This window comes from Gouania willdenowi, chromosome 18 (genome assembly GCF_900634775.1).
Source record: "Gouania willdenowi chromosome 18, fGouWil2.1, whole genome shotgun sequence".
In the NCBI taxonomy this organism is placed as follows: domain Eukaryota; kingdom Metazoa; phylum Chordata; class Actinopteri; order Blenniiformes; family Gobiesocidae; genus Gouania; species Gouania willdenowi.
The window spans coordinates 7,616,192-7,636,016 of NC_041061.1; the positions used below are offsets into that span (position 1 = coordinate 7,616,192).

General features: G+C 39.8%; 2 protein-coding genes across 2 annotated transcripts; both read left to right on the forward strand.

The window, feature by feature from the left end:
- The first annotated feature begins 890 nt into the window (after positions 1–890).
- Positions 891–12,655, forward strand: lrp10 (low density lipoprotein receptor-related protein 10). The gene is made up of 11 exons (XM_028475157.1): positions 891–1,018; positions 3,588–3,751; positions 3,826–3,858; positions 5,124–5,268; positions 5,351–5,544; positions 6,735–7,009; positions 7,094–7,351; positions 9,367–9,803; positions 9,890–10,084; positions 10,283–10,412; positions 11,011–12,655. The coding sequence occupies exons 2-11, from the start codon at positions 3,703–3,705 to the stop codon at positions 11,665–11,667; spliced, it is 2,373 nt and encodes a 790-aa protein (XP_028330958.1). The 5' UTR covers positions 891–1,018; positions 3,588–3,702; the 3' UTR covers positions 11,668–12,655.
- Positions 12,656–14,031: 1,376 nt separating this feature from the next.
- On the forward strand, positions 14,032–19,442 carry cirop (ciliated left-right organizer metallopeptidase). Its single transcript, XM_028475231.1, has 14 exons — positions 14,032–14,359; positions 14,438–14,531; positions 15,462–15,513; positions 15,591–15,740; positions 15,812–15,934; positions 16,071–16,158; positions 16,836–16,981; positions 17,062–17,245; positions 17,346–17,415; positions 17,482–17,578; positions 17,671–17,778; positions 17,845–17,985; positions 19,029–19,105; positions 19,189–19,442. Exons 1-14 carry the CDS (start codon positions 14,032–14,034, stop codon positions 19,325–19,327), a joined length of 1,797 nt encoding a protein of 598 aa, XP_028331032.1. The 3' UTR covers positions 19,328–19,442.
- Positions 19,443–19,825: the final 383 nt, after the last annotated feature.

Genomic DNA, 19,825 nt, shown 5'->3' on the forward strand with positions numbered 1-19,825 from the left:
AAAATTCGGGAACCACTGAATTACACAATGATTTATTTTATTCATGTATCTTTAAGTACACAAATGTAACTTTTTTAATGCAATTTTTTTATAGGTTGACAGTGAAACTGATGTGCTGAAAAGGTAACCATCTCATGTAATTTTGGGGTTCAAAATATGCTGCTCAAACAGCCCTGAGCTATTGATGAATGGAACCCCGGAGCTGTGCTGTGGTATCTGACATTAGGTGTTTGGCAATGGAAAATATAGAAGTTACCCTAGATAATAAAACGTTAAACGTTAAAGTTAAAACCTTAGATTTCCCGAACCACTACTTGGTAGCGGGGACTGTTATCCTGGGAAAACATTTTTATAACTCTTTTGCTCTTTGTAAATTTGAGAGTTTCCTCCTTTGATGAGGAAGTGTGCTACATTTGATTAGTAATGTGGTGGGAAAAAGCACCTAAAGTTACTGGAAATGTGATCATCATGATGTCCTGGAAATGTGTAAATAAATGTCTCCATACCGCCAGGAATGTATTCATAGGAGTGTATGACTTTGACAATGTGATTATTATGATGTGTGTGTGAGCAGGGACCTCTTTATACAATATTTACTATTTTCTAACTTTAAATATTAGTTTTAATTAAACATTTAGCCTCTAGAGATTTTCTAAATTTGCCATAGATTTGCTTGTGAATTAATGCAAAAATTAATGTATTCGTTTTTTTTATATATATGTATGTATATATATTGCCTTGCTGTTGTTTTAATTAATCACCCTGCACTGACACCTGGTGTTTAAAGTAAGTACTTCACTCTGTTAAAATGTAATAATGCAATATGAGACAATATTTGCTTCAAAAGTCTTGAATTTGCTGTAAATGTTTATACACTTTCCAGAATGTGTAAATGACAAAACTTTTATTTTTTGAACGAGTTGCTGGTCTTTCTTCTTTAGAGGCCACGCCTCCTCCGTCACAAGCTCAACACGGAAGTCACTCCGGGGTTTGTCAACACGAAAGGCCGACGGAGATGGTAACGTAACCGCTTCCTTTGTCTCCCTTTTTTTTAAAACTTATTTGTCACATTTTCCCACTTTTTACCGACAGATAACGCTGTAGTTGTTCATGGTTTACACAATGGTGGTTTGGTTTTGTCCCCCTGTGTGCTAAAAATTGACAATGCATAGACGGAAGTGGAACAGCTAGCGGTTAGCTGCTTAGTTAGTGTTATGGTTCAAATGGTGACCGTTTTATTTGGTGACGAAAATAGGTTTTCTTCATTTTCATTGAGCGTTTTTATACCAGTAAATAAGACAGGTTAGGATTTTATTATTCTGAGGCAATTTTAAACTGTTATCAACTCACATTTGTATAACATTTAATCAATTATGTAGCAACAATGGGACACGAAAAAAAGCGTAATAAAAGACACAAAATAGGTCAAAAAATAAAATTAAAGCTATATATTCGATTTTAAATGATAGTTGATGTAATTCAGTGTACTGGATGTTATTTTGGCGTTTTGTTCGGCTTATTTAGATATAGATAGATCGATTTTTTTTTTTTTATTTTTTTTTTTTTAATGTATTTTCATTGTACAAAGTCGTACAACGAAACTGTAGCAGTTTGGAATGGTCTTACTACACGTAAAAAAAAAATGGAAAAGCTTAATATATTGAAAACACATATCTACTTATTAAGCGGCTTAAATGCATATATATTAAAAGGTCAAATACAGCAGTGCAATTTATGTTCATTATGTCTTATTTAAATGTTTTACATGATCTAAGGCGGTCAATAACTAAACAGGTATGGGGACAAATTAAAGTAAACAATTTATTCGCCACAGTTGAGCATTGTTCGCCATTATTTTAGCGCTATTAGTCGGAAGTCGGTCACGAGTTTAAACGGTCACCAATTGAACCAGAGCACCATTAAAGCCTATCCGATCTCAGGAGTAAAAAACAAAAACAAAAAACCAGACTACACTGCCTCCCGGGACGTTGTCCAAACATCGAGGAGATCAAACTATACACTAAACCACCTTTAACCGACTCTTAAACAGCTGAACTCTAGCGAACGAGTGAGAAAGCACTGTTCGCAGTGTTTGTCGTCGTTGTTGGGATACAGGAAGGAAGTAGCATTGAGCTCAGCCAGCCTCTCTAAAGCTATTGTTCACTAGCAGTAATTCACAAACAACCCAGCGTCACATAATGGATCATTGGGACTATAATGAGGGGAAAAACATTTAAAAACATTTCTGACCACTTTTGTGCAAAATTATCCGCTGTATCTGGCCATACAACGACTTTAGCGACCCCTAGTCTAATAACTTTTATTAAATGCAGGTGAGTCTCCGTAAAGATCTGCCGCAGAAAGCCTGTTGTTAAGGTCCAATTGTAAAACTGGTGAAAATAAATACATTTTATTAAAAAAAAAAAAAAAAAAATGCATTTATTTGGTACAGACTGTTTAATAAATCAGATGTAGAACTTCAGCTAATTTCAACAAAACAAGTCAATTTGATAATATTTACCAAGGTTTTCCTGATTCAAAATTGAAGTATCTTTTATTATGTAATACGTATCCATATACCGGCATTCTATCCGTACGAAAGATGACATTACCGGAAGTCACGTGACCATTCCGTGCGGTTGGGGTTAGTTAGTCCGCAACATAGTTTAGGGTTAGTTTGTCCGTAACGTAGGTTAGGGTTAGTTAGTCCGTAACATAGTTTAGGGTTACGGTTTGGGTTAGTCCGTAACGTAGGTTAGGGTTAGTTAGTCTGTAACATAGTTTAGGGTTACGGTTTGGGTTAGTCCGTAACGTAGGTTAGGGTTAGTTTGTCCGTAACGTAGGTTAGGGTTAGTTAGTCCATAATGTAGTTTAGGGTTACGGTTAGGGTTAGTTAATCCGTAATGTAAGTTAGGGTTAGTCCGTAAACTAGGTTAGAGTTAGTTAATCCGTAACATAGTTGACATATTAATACAAACGGAAGTACAAGTGCGTAGCGTCTCAATAGCCAGTTTAGATCACATGGTGCACCTATCACATGACCTAAACTGGCCAATGAGGGGCGTTGCGTACGGATAGAATGCCGGTATATTGATACATACTATGTATTGACAGCCATTGCCAAATTCTTCCGATATCAGCAAAACAATAAAAACAAAAACTAGTATTTGATTATATCAGCCTGCATTTAAAATTACTGAATTTTATTGGATTTATTGTTTGTTTTTTTGCAACTTCACATGTTTTAAAAATAAATTCTATTCAATTGTAGAATATTCGTATGTATTTCTGATTAAAACAAGGATTTACATTTTTAAGCTGACTATATATTATGGCACAAATGATAATAAACTTCCTTGTTAACCATGGTCTCTGGCACCTTTATTTATTTTTTGAGTCCGGAGCTGAATACCGTAGGTTGAGAACCACTGCTTTAACAAATGTGTTATTCAAACTAAAACACATGCTCATCAGGGATACATTGAGATGTCTCTTCATTTGGGTCACGGTTATTTTCGGCAACCATGTATTCCCAGTTAACTTATCTTCTGTATGTAACGTTTCTCTTCTTCTCTTTTCCTCCCCAGGCCAAGTCTTCCTAAACCAAACCACAGAAAATGCCACTTTTCTGACTTTTCTTCCTTTGTTCACGCCTCAAAGTGCTTTTACGTGTGAATATTTCAGAGGATAAATCTGACCACAATGACAGACTGCGATCACCTCTGTGCCCTCCTGCTGTTCTCCATCCTCAGTGAGTCTGCACACACTTCACTCTTTGTGGTGATAAGTTTGCAACCTCTGATCTTTTGCTGATTTCTTCTGCAGCGTGGAGCCGCTTTGAGCCCAGCATCTGCTCCAGTAAGAAACTATCTTCTATGTCCAGCTCACACTTCTTTTGTCTCAGATTCTGCTGTGATTGATCATATGTTGTTGTGGATGAATGGCTCATTTATAGAAATGAATGATAATTAACCATAAATCATTGGCTGATATTATAATGACATGTTTTCTGATTCCATGTTGGCCTGACTAAATTAATATTTAAAACCACATTTTCCAATCTTTAATTTTTTTATTAGTCACCTAAAAAGGTTGAAAGGAATATGAAAAGACTGCTGAACAGACTGCTTTAAAAAAAAAAAAAAAAAGCTTTAAATGGCTTATTTCTTTATAATTAGTTGATTTAATTATTTTATTTTATTTTTTTAATTAGGAGATTAAGTTATTTAACTTTGGCAGAAACAGGTGTTCTTTTTTGTTTGGTCTGTCTGTGAATTAAGTGTATCATTAGTTAATTATCATTAACCGATGCCCTTTGTATTGTTAGATGTTGATTGTTTTATGTGAAAATGTATTGATGTTTTGCCTGCTAATGAAATAAATATAAAATGCACATTATGAAAGAATAATTTTATGATAATAGTAAAATGTATTAATTGTAGGGCTTGGACTTTAACGCATTAAGATAAGATCCTTTATTTGTCCCACAAAATGGAAATTTGCAGAGTTTCAGCTGCAGATATATAGGAATGTGTATATATATATATATATATATACATGAGCCTGTACACAGTACAGATAGAAAGAGGGAACACGTGTTGCAAGAAAGGAAATTGCACAATAAATTAAGTAGTTATTGCGATTAATTAATGACAGAAAAAAATAACGGTTATTCCTTTTTTTTGCACTCCAGATAGCGCAGAACCTTTCTCATTTTATGGACAATGCGATCTTAATATTCTTTATGCATAGTAATTGTACATTATGTTAGCACTCAGTGATAAGAATAATAGACTGTTGTCGTTTAAACTCATTTATGGTTTTCATTGATTTAGTCACATACCACAATCAATTTAAATTGGAAAAACGTTGCTTCTCCTGTCAAATATTGTGTAATTTAGATTAATCAAGATTAATTAATTAAAAAGTCTCTAATTAGATGACACCTTTCATACATTTTTATTTTGAAGAAATAGAAAAATTCTAGATTTTGTAACTTTTTAACAATTTCTCCTCAGGACACTGAAATAGCTAAGGTTTCGCGCGCATAAATTTGTTTTCCACAGTTTCTAAACATGAACTCTCCGTCTAAACTCTGTTTCCTTGTTTGTCTACTCCTGAAGCTCGCTGCGGTCACTCCATTCAGGTGTTAGAGAGCCAAGTGGGAGAGATCAGGAGTTCAGCCTATCACAGCTGGTCCTACAGATTCGGCTCCACGAACGACTGCTGGATCATCAAAGGTGCTGAGGATGAGCCTGTGGTTCTCAGGTACGTTTACAAAGGATGGGAGTAGAAACATCTAAACACAAAGTTCACAGATTCATTTCATTTTTCTTTTTCGCTTCCCCAGTTTCTCCCAGTTCTCTGCGCGGTGCAAAAAGGAATGGGTTTCCATCAAGTCGTCGGGTGGAGGCGAGCCCGTCGTCCTCTGCGGCTCCAAGCTGCCCCAGCCTATGGAGTTCCCCGGGGGAAACATTACAGTGGTGCACCAGTTCCTCCCACAATCGTTCCCGGTGTCGTCGTTTCTGTTGAACTTTGCCAGAGGTAGGACGACGGTCGGTGACTTCACTAACATTCACAGACTTGGGGTGTGCACAATACGATACACGATTCACATGTCATGATACAATATATCCTGATACTAAACAATACGATGTATCGTAATATCAATAATTACAAATTGCATTTTTACAACTACAAAATGATATGAATTACAATTGTGTGTCTCAGATATGGGAAGGATATAAATTTTGGGACGCTTCATCAGTAGTCCTTCTTTGAATCAGGGTTTTTTTTTTTGGCCTTTTTTAACACTAGACACCCTCATCAAAGGTGGCCAGCTACAGGATGATCAAGCCTGACACTTTGTGACCGGGCGTTTACATGCTCTGCATATATTAGTGCAACAAAAAAAAATTTTTGCGTTAAAAATCATGATTAAAAAAATTAATTTGGAAATTCTTTGGATCAGTAACATAATTGCGTGGTGAAATATGGCAATATATGCAATATATGCTCGTTTATTGCCATATAATAATTAAAAAGCTTTTCTTTGTAATTGTTTCTTTATCGATTTGTCATAAATGTATGTTAACATTTCTTCGCATGCAACACTGGCCAATTCCACCTATCATCTTGTTTAAAATCTCCTATTTTGAAGGTCTAGTAGTCAATGTTGAAAGCAAATGTAGGTTGACTTCAACTCATAAAGGGTCCAAACGGGTCTTTTTTTTTTGTTGATTCTTGTCTAGATTTGTTGTGTTTTAACTTTTGAGGGAGGAAAATATGGATGGAAAAAACAGAATTCATATCCTGAAAACGAGAAACCAATCTGATCTCTTTTTTTTATTTATGATGCAAAAATGCCTCACATTTATACGCTCTTTTTCACCAGAAAACATGTGACCAAATTGTAATCTTTTGAAAGCCATTGTAGGTTTTCTTCAGCTCATAAAGTGTCCGAACAGGTCTTTTTTTGTTTTTGATTGTCCAGAAAACGGATGGAAAAAACAAAATTCACGTTCTGAAAACGAGAAGGCAATCTCACCTGTTTTTAAAATCTCTTATTTTGAAGATCTTGTAGTCCTTTGAAAGCCATTGTAGGTTGTGTGTGTGTGTGTGTGTGTGTGTTTTGTTGTTTGTCCTCATGTATTTTGTATTTATTTATTGTCTGTTTTGCTGTATCTGTCATTCGATTCAATCTTGAAGAAATGTGAAATTTGATTCTTGTCTAGATATGGACGACTGCCCGGAGACGTCCTTTGAATGCGTGGGCGGCCGCTGCATCCCACTATCCTGGCGCTGCAATGGCCAGGTGGAGTGTTTGGGCGAAGGCTTCGGCCTGGGCACCGACGAGCAGGGCTGCAGCGCCGACACGGACAACGACTTCCTGTTCCCCAAAGATGAAAACTTGTACCCCGAGGAGGAGAAAAACGAGACAACGTCGGAGAAAAACGCTCTGAACTCCGATTGGTTATCGGGCCAGAACAGCGAAACGAATCCGTGGCAGGTGATCAGGCGCTCCAGAAACATTTATGGATTTATTTGTTTCTACTCGTGATGCTAACACCGTGTGTGAATGAATGAATGTCAGGAACAGCAGCTTCCAGCCTTCAGGATTCCGGCCGTGACGCCGACCCCCATCGACTGGCCATGCGGAGGACTCCTCCAGACCTTCTACGGGACCTTCTCCGCTCCAGCGTCCCGGGGAAAAAGCCTGTTCTGTGTGTGGACTTTAAACCCCCAGGACTCCAGGCCGCTCAGACTGGACCTGCAGCAGCTGGTGCTGGGACCCGGGGACGAACTCACCGTCTACAACGGAGAGGAAGGCAAAGGAGAAGTCATTAAGATTGTGAGTAACAGAAACTACGAGGGGCAGATGTGGCTCTGAATCTTAGGAAGCACCAAGTGTTTTAACTCTGAGGAAGGACAATTAAACACCGTGGAAAAGGGATGGGAAAAACACACCGTAATTCAGGTTCTGAAAAAAAAACTATTTTTTTATTCAAAATCGGCCCAAACATGACTCACAATTGTGTTTTGAGGCAATATCACTCATTTACACACTCTTTTCAAAGATAACATGTGACTGAATGTCTATAAAATGTGACAAATGGACAATTCCATTAGGGATGTCTCATACCACTTTAATTTCTGATAAGATACTGATATTGCAGCTAGAGCTGGGCGATATGGCCTTTTATAAATACCGCGATATTTTTAGGCCATGTCACGATACACGATATATATCTCGATATTTTGCATTACCCTTGAATTAACACTTTGATGCACAAAATCACACCAGTATGATGATTCTATATGTCTACATTAAAACATTCTTGATCATACTGCATTAATATATGCCAATTTTAAACTTTCATGCAAAAAAGGGGATATCACAACTAAGTCAAAGTTGACATAACTGTATTTATTAAACAGTGAGTGGCTCAAACATAAAATTGTCAACAGAAAGTGCACGTTCTGTGCAAAATTGTCACAGAGACATTTCAAAACAAGACATTAGTGCAGGATGCAACTCACATGGCATTTCAAAACACAAAATTAAAGTGCACTTTTTGTACATAATGCCACTACAATATTTTAAAACAAATAGTGCCCTTTTGTGCATGTTGTCATTAAGATGACATTTCAAAACAACACTAAATTTAAGTGCACCTTTTGTGCATAATGCCACTAAGATATTTAAAAAAAAAAAAAAAAAAAAAAGTCCGCGAGTTTAACGGTATGGTCATTTTCAACACCGCACAGACTACAAGCTGCGATATATCGAGTATATTCGATATATCGCCCAGCACTAATTGCAGCCTTGCGTATCGTATTTTTCATAAAAAATTGTAATTACTTATTTTGTAGTGTGAAATGTTAGAAAAGGCTTGATGACGTGATATTACTCAAACAGAGAACAATAGTCAGCAACAGTAGGTATGAGAAAAACTGACCCATTTATTATTAACCAATTGGTTACATACATTTTAACCTTCAACATAATATCTACAGTATTCTATAATTGAATAAAATTAAGAAAAAATGAATTGGAGAAAAAAAATAATAAAAAATCGGAAATTTATATCTAATATCCAATATTCGTTTTCAGGCTGATATCGATATCGGATCGGGACACCCCTAAATTCCACCCATAATGTTGTTTAGAAATCTGACTCGTCATCATGTTATCCTGTGATTGAAAATGAATGCATAGCTTCATCTAAAGTGTGATGATCAAGTGTTTCAGATTATTATGAGTGCATTTAAATCTGAAAAGGCTCTGGTACAAAAACAGCTAATGATGTATTAGCTCAACTGGTGGTCATTTTATCTGGTGACACATTACGGCAGAAGATTCTGCAATCACCCGGCTGGGTGAGATTTTTGTGATTCACCAGTTAGCAGGTTTCAGAAAAAAAAGGTATTGTGGACCATATCAGGGTTAGCAGTGTGGTTAACGTCACTATTGTGATGTAATCTTCAGCGTAACCATTCTTTCAATGTACATTTTCTATTCTATTTGGCATATTTGGGAAGTGTAATAGCCAGTAAAATCATCTAAACAGGGAAAGATGATGAAATGGAAACAAATCGGAAATGTGTAACGTGGCGCAGAAATGGGTAAACCTTGAAACAGGATTTGGGAAAAAAATGAACCAGAAAAATCGAGGCTGTGTAAGTATGTGTGTATTTACTGGGGTGCTGAAATTTTCTCAGAATGATTTTCAATTTATTGTATTGAGATTTTAAAAGTAGACGCCCCCCCCTACCAGGCTGTGTAACCTTACCAACAGAGATCTGACTGTTGTCATGGTGATAAGCTTTTAAATCCACATGATCTACTTTTTCTCCTTTGTTCAGATCACCAGTGCCTCCAACTACAAATCAGTCCAGGTGGAGTCCCACACTGGCCTCCTGTCTCTGACCTATGATAAACTGCCTGGCTCAGAGAGCGGCGGGTTCAACGCCACGTTCCACGTGGGCAACTACTGCCCCCCGTGGGAGGGGCGGTGTGGCGGCGCCGCTGGGGGCTGCTTTACCCAGGAGCAGCGCTGCGACGGGAGGTGGGATTGTCCCGAGACGGGACGGGACGAGGAGGGCTGCCGGGGCTGCAGCCCCAACCAGTTTGCCTGCGGGATGGCGGGCCAGAGGACGGCCATGTCCAATCACTTCGCCAGCCGGCCCGTGTGTTACCCTGTGAGCGAGCGCTGCAACTACCAGCTGTACTGTGCAGATGGCAGCGACGAGAGGGATTGCACCGTGTGTCAACCAGGGACGTTCCACTGTGACAGCGACAGGTGTGTGGGACGCAGCTGTTACCATGGAAACGGAACACACGTTGAACATAAACAAGGTTAAATAGTTTGAATCCCCCTTGCTGCAGGTGTGTGTTTGAGAGCTGGCGCTGCGATGGTCAGGTGGACTGTAAAGACCGCACCGACGAGCTGAACTGCACCGTCATCCTGCCCCGTAAGGTCATCACCGCGGCAACCGTGGGCAGCCTCGTCTGTGGGCTGCTGCTGGTCATCGCCATGGGCTGCACGTGTAAGCTGTACTCGCTCAGGACCAGAGAGTACAGGTTGGTCCTCACTTTAGAAGGTTTCCTTTTTTCTTTTCTTTTTCTCTTTTTCCCTTTTTTTCCTTTTTTTCCTTTTTTTTCTTTTTTTTCCTTCCTTCTTTTTTTTTTCCCCCCCTTTTTTTCTTTTTCTTTTTTTTTTCTTTCTTAACTCGCGCATTACCTGCTTGGTGATTGATGTCTTTGTTTTTCTTAACGCAGCATGTTTGCGCCAATCAGCCGGCAGGAGGCGGAGCTGATCCAGCAGCAGGCTCCGCCCTCCTACGGTCAGCTCATCGCTCAGGGTATCATCCCGCCGGTGGAAGACTTTCCTACAGAAAACCCAAATGAGGTGAGCTAAAACTTTCACCTGTGTGTGGAACAAAAACAGCAGATGTGGAACAAAAATGTGTTTTAATAATCTTACGATCACCGTCCAGTCGACTGTTGCCTGCCAACGCCTGAAGTTTGTGTTTGTCAATTATTAACTACAATAGTTGACTTTCCTAAAGAAAATGCAAGTGAGGATGCAGGTGTACTGCATTAGCCTAGCATTAGCTAGCATTGTCATTAGTCAAGCATTAGCATTAGCTAGCATTAGCCTATCCATAGCTTAGCATTAGCATCTGTCTAACATTACCATAGCATTATCATTAGCCTAGCACTGGATTAGCATTTGCCTAGTATTAGCACAAGCCTAGCATTGGTATTAATCTAACATTAGCATAGCATTAGCATTAATCTAGCACTGCATTAGCATTTGCCTACCATCTAAATATTAGCCTAGCCAATAAACTCTCTGTGGAATAATGCAGAAGATATGATGAAAATTGTTGAAATAGGCTGAAGGATCTTAAACCATCTCAATAAAGTTTTGTTTAAAAAAAATCTGAAAAAGATTGAAATGGGTTTAAAAACTCTGCCTAATCTGAGTTTTCATCTCCTCCCAGTCTTCATCACTCTCCCTCAGAGGAATTCTGCAGCTGCTCCGTCAGGACGCCGTTAACTCCCCTCACCGCCGCCGCCGGCCCAGGTTCATCCGCCGAGCCGTTCGCCGCATGCGGAGGTGGGGCCTCATCCCCAGAGCTTCCTCCAGGCCATCGCAGGCGTCGTCGTCCGGCTCCGGCCAGCCCGCGTCGGACGACCCCCCGTTGGGCCAGGAAGCGATCGTCTCCATGCCGACGTGCTCCTCTGTGGCGGCGGTGGAAGCAGTCAACCAGCCGGTGCCGCACAAACTGGGTCTGTTGGCTCAGGCGGAGCTTCAGCAGCAAGAGCCCCAGCACGAAGTCCCGCCCCATGCACTGCCATTCCCTCCTCCCGAATCTCCCCCTCCCCCTCCTTACGCGCCCCCCACCCCAACCACAGACTCTGGCCACGCCCCCCCAGTCGTGGTCCCCCCAAGCAGCCCCTCCCTGGCCTCCATCTTCCACACGCTCGGCCTGAGCATCTCCCTTTTCAGAGCGTCTCCCTCCACCTCCTCCAACTCCATGCCGCTCTCCACTTCCCCCTCCTTCTCCTCCTCTTCCTCTTCCTCAGACGACGAGGTGCTGCTCATCCCTTTGTCCGAGGACAACACCTCAGAGGACGATGTGCCCATGCTCACCTGAAAAAAACTAAACTGAACCCCCGTCTTTCCGCACACGTGCGTGCCTTTCCAAACCGCTTAGAGTTTTTTTTGTCAAATTAAGTATTTGAGCTTTTATTTTGTAAAGAGGAAGCTGTAGAGGAAAGGCGTGGCCAACACGACGCCGACAATTGCACAGAGAGAGGCAGGCGGCACATTGACTCTTAACTTGTATTTGTGCAACACCTTGTGTGTGTGCGTGCGCTGACAGAGGAGAACAAGTGAGTGTAGAACAATCACTCAGCCTCCCGCCCCAAAAAAAACTAAACAATAGGATATCAATAAATTCCCTGTTTAAGTGCCTTTTAGGGAATTTCCCGTAGACGTAGGGCCACTTTCTGATCATACACACAAACACACTCACACACACACACGTCAGCAGCTCCTGCAGCACAGGATGAAGAGAAAAATCTGCGGCAATAACGATGAGAATCACAGTGTGTTCCACTTCCTGTTTGATTGAATGTAAAATACGAAAGGCAAACATGTCAATAGACAATCTATGGTGCCTGATTCTAGTGTGTGTGTGTGTGTGTGTGGACAGAAGATGCACAATATACAGACGTGTGTGTGCTTGTGAGTGAGTCTGTGCTTGTGAGTGAGTGAGTGAGTCTGTGTGTGTGAGTGAGTCTGTGTGCGTGTGTGTGTGCATGTGAGATCAACGAGACAACCTCATCTCGATCTCATTCTGCTGACTCAGCAGTCTTATGTGCCATTCATTCGTATCGTGGTTATAAAAAAGTCAACTTTTATGGTGATTTTATTTTATTTCAGCAGGACGTCACATATCCGCTCCCTTTTCTTCTCCCTTTTTTTTCCTTTTCATGTTGAATGTATTAGAATCAGTGTAAGAGAAGAGAACTGGACTTTACAATCTGCAGCGTAAAGAGAAATTATGTTTTAATATTAGGGTCGACTTCACTGTATATATTAAGTAAAGATGTGGCTGAGATTAAACGATTTGCACTTTTTTTGCTGCTGTTGGGTCTGTTTTTTTTCGGAGGAGGGTCTCGACACCTGGAGGCTTGTGTTCTGTATTCAAATGTAAAGCTGTGGGAAAAGCAGGAGTTCCTCTCGGGTCATCTTATATTTTGGGACAGACTGGAGTTTACGTGACCTGCTGCCAGGTAAAAAACAAACAAATATCATGTAAGTGATCTGATTCTGTTTTATGTTATGTTGTTCTTTATAAATCCAAATGTTTTCACTTTATGATTATAGCACGAGTGAGAGGAGAAGGAGGTAAAGTCTTGGTTAAATGTGCAATTTGCAAAGTTATTTTAGTTAAAACATGAACAATATGCATTAAACACTTTTGTAAAAGCATAAAACATACAAAGTAATTGGACCAAATACCTTATTATTGCAGCTGTTTGTCAGGTCCTGGAGAGCTCCTGTCCTGCATGTCTAACTGGTTGCACGGTGCTTAAACACATAAATCGGGATATTGGAAAACATTTATCAATGAATTTCCAATGAAACAATACATTTAAGGCTAAGGTTCACGTACATCCAACATGTTTCCACTGTATCAGAAATATGACATAAAAAAACTCCACAACTCTTTTAAGATGCATCAAATTAAAAAGAACGCGATAAACATCTAAAAAACATACATAAATGGCTTAAATCTTGAGTTTCATCTTAAAAATGTAAATCCTTGTTTTAATCAGAAATAAAATGAGTTCAAAGTGACCAAAAACGGTGGAAATCTGTTGAAATGGGATTTTAAAAACTACAGAAATTGGTTAAAAAGTTGCAAAATGCAGTGGCTGAAAAGTGGCAGACATGGAGGGAAGGGTGTTGGGGTAATGTAATTTAAAAAGTAGGAACAATTAGTTTAAACTGGCATATAATAGGCATGACAAGTCGTGGTTAAATTGGCAAAAAAAAAAAAAAAACAAGCATGAAATATGGTGAAAAGAGGTTAAAAGTGACAATAATGTGTAACATATGTGACATTGGGTGGGGAAAGGGTTTAAAAGTGCTCAAAGTGGAAAAAAATGAGCAGAAGAGGCATTGAAATTTGACAAAGAAGTGGCAGAAATGGGAGTAATGTAGCAAAATGCATTAAAAGGAGCAAAAATAGCAAGAAAAAGTGATAAAAATAGGTTAAAATATGGCAGGTTTGGTGTAGTTGCAGAATAAGGTAAAATGGGCTCAAATTAAGTTTTTCCAAGTTTCTGGCTTTTTCCAATAAACAGTTACATTTTCTAATATTACCAAAATGTCTGAGCTTAATTTATTGTGAAAGTTAACAAGAAATGTAAACATTTTGTGAGAAATCTGATTCAAATCTGAAGAAGGATGTGCAATATGTCAGAAGATGACTTCTTTTCCCTCAGTGATGGCCTCTCCTCCACCCCTGGTTCTCTGGGTGGTGCTACTGGTGTTGATGAAGCCTCCATCAGCCCTACACAGGTGTGTCTCTGATGAGGCCCAGGCTGAGGTCAGAGTGGTCCCAGGTGTCACTGTGGCATTAGAGGGATACTTTCAAGTGAAGAAGCCCAGGAGCATCCTGATGGAGATAGCCCCGCCTCCTCCTCCTGCCAATCAGCCAATCAGGATCAAGATATGGGTTCCAGAAGAGAGTGACGGCCTGTCAGAGGCTGAGACGGGACGGGTGGAGGTACCATTGGAGGAGGCAGTGAGGGTGGTGTCCTCCTTACTGTCAGGTACACACACACACACACACACACACACACACACACACACACACACACACACACACTTAAACGTGTGTTTTCTAACAGTTAACAGGGTCCAGGGCCCACTGAGGCTCCACAGGGACATCAACAGATACTGCAAGTTCCTCTGGAGGAATTCAAGTGTGATTAATCACAACAGGTGCCATGTTTTTATTCTTCAAAACCAGGTGTGTCAAACTCGAGGCCTGTGGCCATATGTTGGCCTTTTAAATGTCTGATGATTTTTCCCATTCTGAAATACATTGATTTACATTAAAAAGGCTTCAAATGACGGCTCAATAATATGAAACTATTCCCTTCTTTAGAGTATGGATGACCTTAGAATAAAAAGTACTAAAAACTTTGAGACCTTTGATTCACAACTTCACACATGAATACACATGTAAAACTACATTTACAGTTAATTTCAGGTGGTTCCAGTTTTTCATTTTTGATTCTTTACAAAAAAAAAATCAAAGGAAACACAATTAGTTAGTTAGAGCTATTGTTTTGTACTCAAGACCAAACTATCTGAGACCAGAATGCGACAAGACCAAGACCTTTGGGAGTCTAGACCGAGACAAGACTAAGACCATGAAAACCAATTAAAAAAAAAAAAACCACAAGTGAACAGTTAAAGAGCATTCCCTTTTTAATTTAAATTTTCTTTTAAATACATTTGATGGAGAAACTCTATCAGAAAATGTCAAATCTTGGCAAATGTGGTCAACTAAATACTTTCAAAATTCCTTGTGTGTATCTAAAAGCCACTGATAAATGTTTGAAATTACAATATTAAATAATCAGGAACAATTATTATACAAAGTCTTACTTATTATTACATTAATGAAGTTGAGAAATAGCAGATCAGTGCTCGTCTCAACCGGTCTTGATCTAAAATCCAGAGTCCGACCAGTCCGATACCGAGACAAGACCAAGTCCTTCCAAATATGGTGTCAAGACCGAAGACCAGTCTGCAGTATTACAACAGTAGAGCAAAATAATGAGTTTAAAAGTGCAATATATAAACTGTCTGTTCAAAATGCTCTCAGTTTGTAGACGAATACCTGACTGGTCTTATGTCTTCCAGATGTGGTCGAGCAAACAGGAAGTACAGAGCAGAGACTTGTCTGGGTGTGACGGTGAGACTTTTCTTCTTTTGGTGGTTAAATTAACAAATTTTGTTTCAGGATTTTCACAAGCTTCTTCATCTTTACAGATCCCGGACGATCACCTGGCAGGATGTGATATTTATCCCGAAGCCCACTCCACTCTCAGGACTGTCCTCCGACCTGATGGTGCGGGACTGGTCGACACTGATTTCTTGCTTTACCTGCTCGTACAGGCCACCGACAAGTGCAAAGCCCAGGTAAACGCAAAGATCTTTGGTCTTTAGACGGTTTGTGGTGTCATATTTCATGACTTTCTCTTTGCCAGCAGGACTTGTTGGCCTACGCCGTCCACTGTCAGACAGACACTCAGGGAAGACCAGTGGCTGGCGTTGTGATTGTCTGCAAGAACAGACTGACCGCAACCACCTACAGCCACCAGACTGCAGTACAGGTCAGTGCTTGGATCAATAAATGAGTCATCTTTGTAGGGAGAAAATACTGTATGTGTGGCTGATGGATGGTGTTCTCTGTTATTTCTATGATCAGGATCAGGACTTGTGATAAAGTCTTTTTAATCTGTTTTCCAGACTCTTACTCACGAGTTGTTTCATGTGCTCGGTTTCTCCAAAGATCTCTTTAACACCTGGAAAGACTGCTCCTCCTCCTCATCGCAAGGTTTTGTTTGACACACACTCATTGTAAAGCAGGATCCACATTATGCTCATGTTCAGCTTTAATATCAATCAAAAAACAACCAACCAAACTAACCATCAGTCATCAACCAACCAACCAACCAACCAACCAATCAACTAACCAACCACACTACCAAGCAACTAACCAGTCAGTAAACCAACCAACCAAATGACTAGTTAACTACAGTATTTAACCAACCAACCGACTGACGGACCAAGCAACTAAACTACCAATCAAGTAACCAAACCACTAGTCAAACAACCAATGAACTAACCACTCAACTAACCAACTAACCAACCAGGGCAACTGTACCTAAAAAGCCCAACCCGAGGATTTTCCTGTGCCAGTAACTCTTACCATTCTACCAACATCTCATCAACCATGAAGTTCTGATGACTGATTGACTGACTTCCAAACCAATTATACCAAATACTTAAAGCCATCAGTCAGTCATAATGCTGTGAACCTGGTGGCTTCTGTTCCAGTTAATAAACCTTTGAGCTGGTACGCTCAGTAAAGAGGGGCCGGACATAGTTTAGAGAACGTTGAAGTGTCCTTTACATGGACAGTTTGAAATTTCTTGAAACTTTTGAACAACTAAAGAATTAGAAACAAAACATGGTTCATTATAAATGTTTTGTATCCTCTGGGTTCGGTAGGCGGTGCTGGTTGTTCTCCTCGTCGTAAAGTAACTCACCCTGATGGTTCTGGTCAGATGAGGATCTACACTCCGGCGGTCATTTCCGCCCTGCAGAAGCATCTGATGTCCTCTGATCGGGATCTGGGAGGCCCCCTTGAGAACCTGGTACCAAGACCCTCCTCTTTCAAACTCTCTAACCCTGTAAATTGACTGCTTCACCTGCCCTCACCCCTGCTGTCGTTCAGGGCGTCGCCCCTGGCCGTGCATCCTCTCACTGGGAGTCCCGGGTCCTACAGGGGTCCATTATGGCTGCTGTCCTGGGAGATCCCACCACAGTCCGGATAGACCCGCTAACATTAGCTGCTTTTCAGGACACAGGGTGGTACACTGTTAACCTCAGTCAGGCACAGAGTCTGGTCTGGGGACAAGGTAAGAGAAAAAACCTCCTGAACTAAAAGACTAAGAACTTGAAAACAAGTCTGTTTTTCATTAAAAAGACTAATTCAATCTGCTGCTTTCTCTTTAAAAGCTGAAGGAGCAAAGTTTGGCTCCTTGTCCACCTGCACGGATCAATCATCCTTGTTTTTCTGCTCTGGCAGGTACGATGGAAAGTTTGAGTTTGCTTAAACTAATTGGTTAACGGTGTCTTTGTTACTGTTCCTCAGTGGATTTGGCTGTCATTTCCTGCATCTCCACAAAGGGCAGTGTGAGACTGATGATTACCTAGAGAGCTGCAGACTCTATAAACCAGTGACCAATGGGGTGAGCTACACTCTTTGGAAACGCCATCATCTCCATCTCTGTTTCTCTGCAGTGCAAATAATTCACGACGTAATGTAATAATTGCTCTTTAGAGTGAGTGTTTCAAAGAGGAAAACATCCAATGGTGGCGCTCAGATGAAAAACGTGGAGAGATTTTTGGTGTTGACAGTCGCTGCTTCTTCTCCAGCCTATTCAGACAGGTGTGTGTGTTTGTGTACTTGTTACACACAATCCTTCGTTGTCTCTGAAACTTGTCTTGCTTTTAGAGCCAGGAGGAGCTTGTCGTTATGTCCAATGTGTCAGTGGACGGCCGCTGTTACAGACACAGGTGTACAGGACCCAACAAGTACCAAATCCAGGTGTCTGGTTCTGGATGGGAGGATTGTCCAGCAGGGGGCAGCATACAGGTAACATGATGTAAATAGCCTATAAATAAAAACAGCAAGGAAGGGGAAAAACCAATGGAAACTCACAACCAACAAAGCAACCACTAGGCTAGCCTTCCAGCTACCAGACCAAGGCTGTGTTTGAAATGTCACACTGTGTATGATACACTACAAATTCAATGAGTACATGCTATCTACTGGAAATTACAAGTATGATTCGGACAATGACCGATGATGAGTGTTCCCACTGAAGTATTCTTCCAAGTTTCCCAAGATGCAATTGGAACCTACAACAACAAAAACCTGAAGAACTGTTGATTCTCCACCTTTGAACCGGTGACCCTCCGATTACAATCCCCCTCCCTTAACCTGATCTGAGGGCCACAACATCAGATAAAATCATCATTATTCTCAGCATGACCAATTTGAAGGGTCATGACCAAATTTCGATGCAAAACAGAATTTTTTTTTTTATTTTTTAGATTTATATTTGAAGAAGTGAAAGTATAGAATACAATGGTTTGAGATTGTGTGTGGTGTTTTAATTTGAAAAAGAATAACAATTTGATTTCAAATAAGTAATTTTATTTAATCAATTACTAGACATTTCAAGTGACCCCATTTGAATTCCGGTCACGACCCCAACATTGAAAAACACTTATTGGTCTCTTTATGTTGTTGATTTGTGTAATTTTGCTGTTGTTTTGTTCTCATTTTCTATATCGTCCTTGAATTTTGTGTTTTTGTTTGTGTGTCATTGAAGTCATTATTTGCATTTAATTGGTCATTTTGTGTCATTTTGTAAATTATGTTTTTTTTCTGTTTATTTTATTTTTCATCACCTTCTATATAATATTTTTGGAAAAAAATAAATTTATATAATGTATTTTAGCTGGCCCATCCAGTTTTCTTGGGGCTCACCCACAACGCGCCTCTACTGCCATACTAGTGTGTAAACACTACGTCGACTATATGTATGGTTTTCTTTTTTTTTTTAATTTATTGCAGCTTCATGTCAATTTGATTTATAGTGTTAATAAAGTTTAATTTGATTTTCTGGTCAGATCAAAGGATACAAAGGTTTGGTGTTTTGTCCTGACAGCAGGTTGTGCTCTTCCTCTTCTCCTTCATCTGACTCACAGTATGACTCATACACACAGCATCTTTATGGCTGATGATAGTTTTTCAAACTCACCTGAAGTTTTTTCTTCTTCTCATTCCCAGTGAAGCTGCAATTTCTGTCCATTTGCTGCTGGTTTCCACCACAGTTGCTGCTTGTTTGATGGTTGGATTTTACTGGACGAGTCGCCGGTGCAAAGCCCGAGTACGACCCGTGTCTCCAGAGCTTCACAGTGACCTATGAACCCCAGGCTGGAAAAACTTCAGCCTTTGTAGAAACCAGTCAGCTGAGTACTGTATATATGAAATAACTGGACCTTGGTTTTTTAAAGATTTCTTTTTATTTTCCATTAGTGGTGACACAGACAGGAAGTTAACATTTGAACATGAAAGGAGTTGGTATAAATGAAAAGAGACACAAAGAGGTCATTTGTTGTATAATAATACATAAACTAACACTGTTTACGTGATAATTACCAATGAAAACGTGCTTGAGAACGTAGTAAAGGATATTAAAACTTTCATTATTGAATAACTGTAATGGAGTATTAATGGGGATTCATTTCTGTGGTATTCTTACCATTGACCTTAAAATTAAAGCTGCACGATTAATTGTATTTAAATACTTCTTTTTTTTTTTTTTTTTTTTTAAGAAGTGGCACAAATTTATTATACATGTGACACATCCCAATGTCAGTGACATTTCACAAAAACACCAATATATAAAATCAACATTTTACAT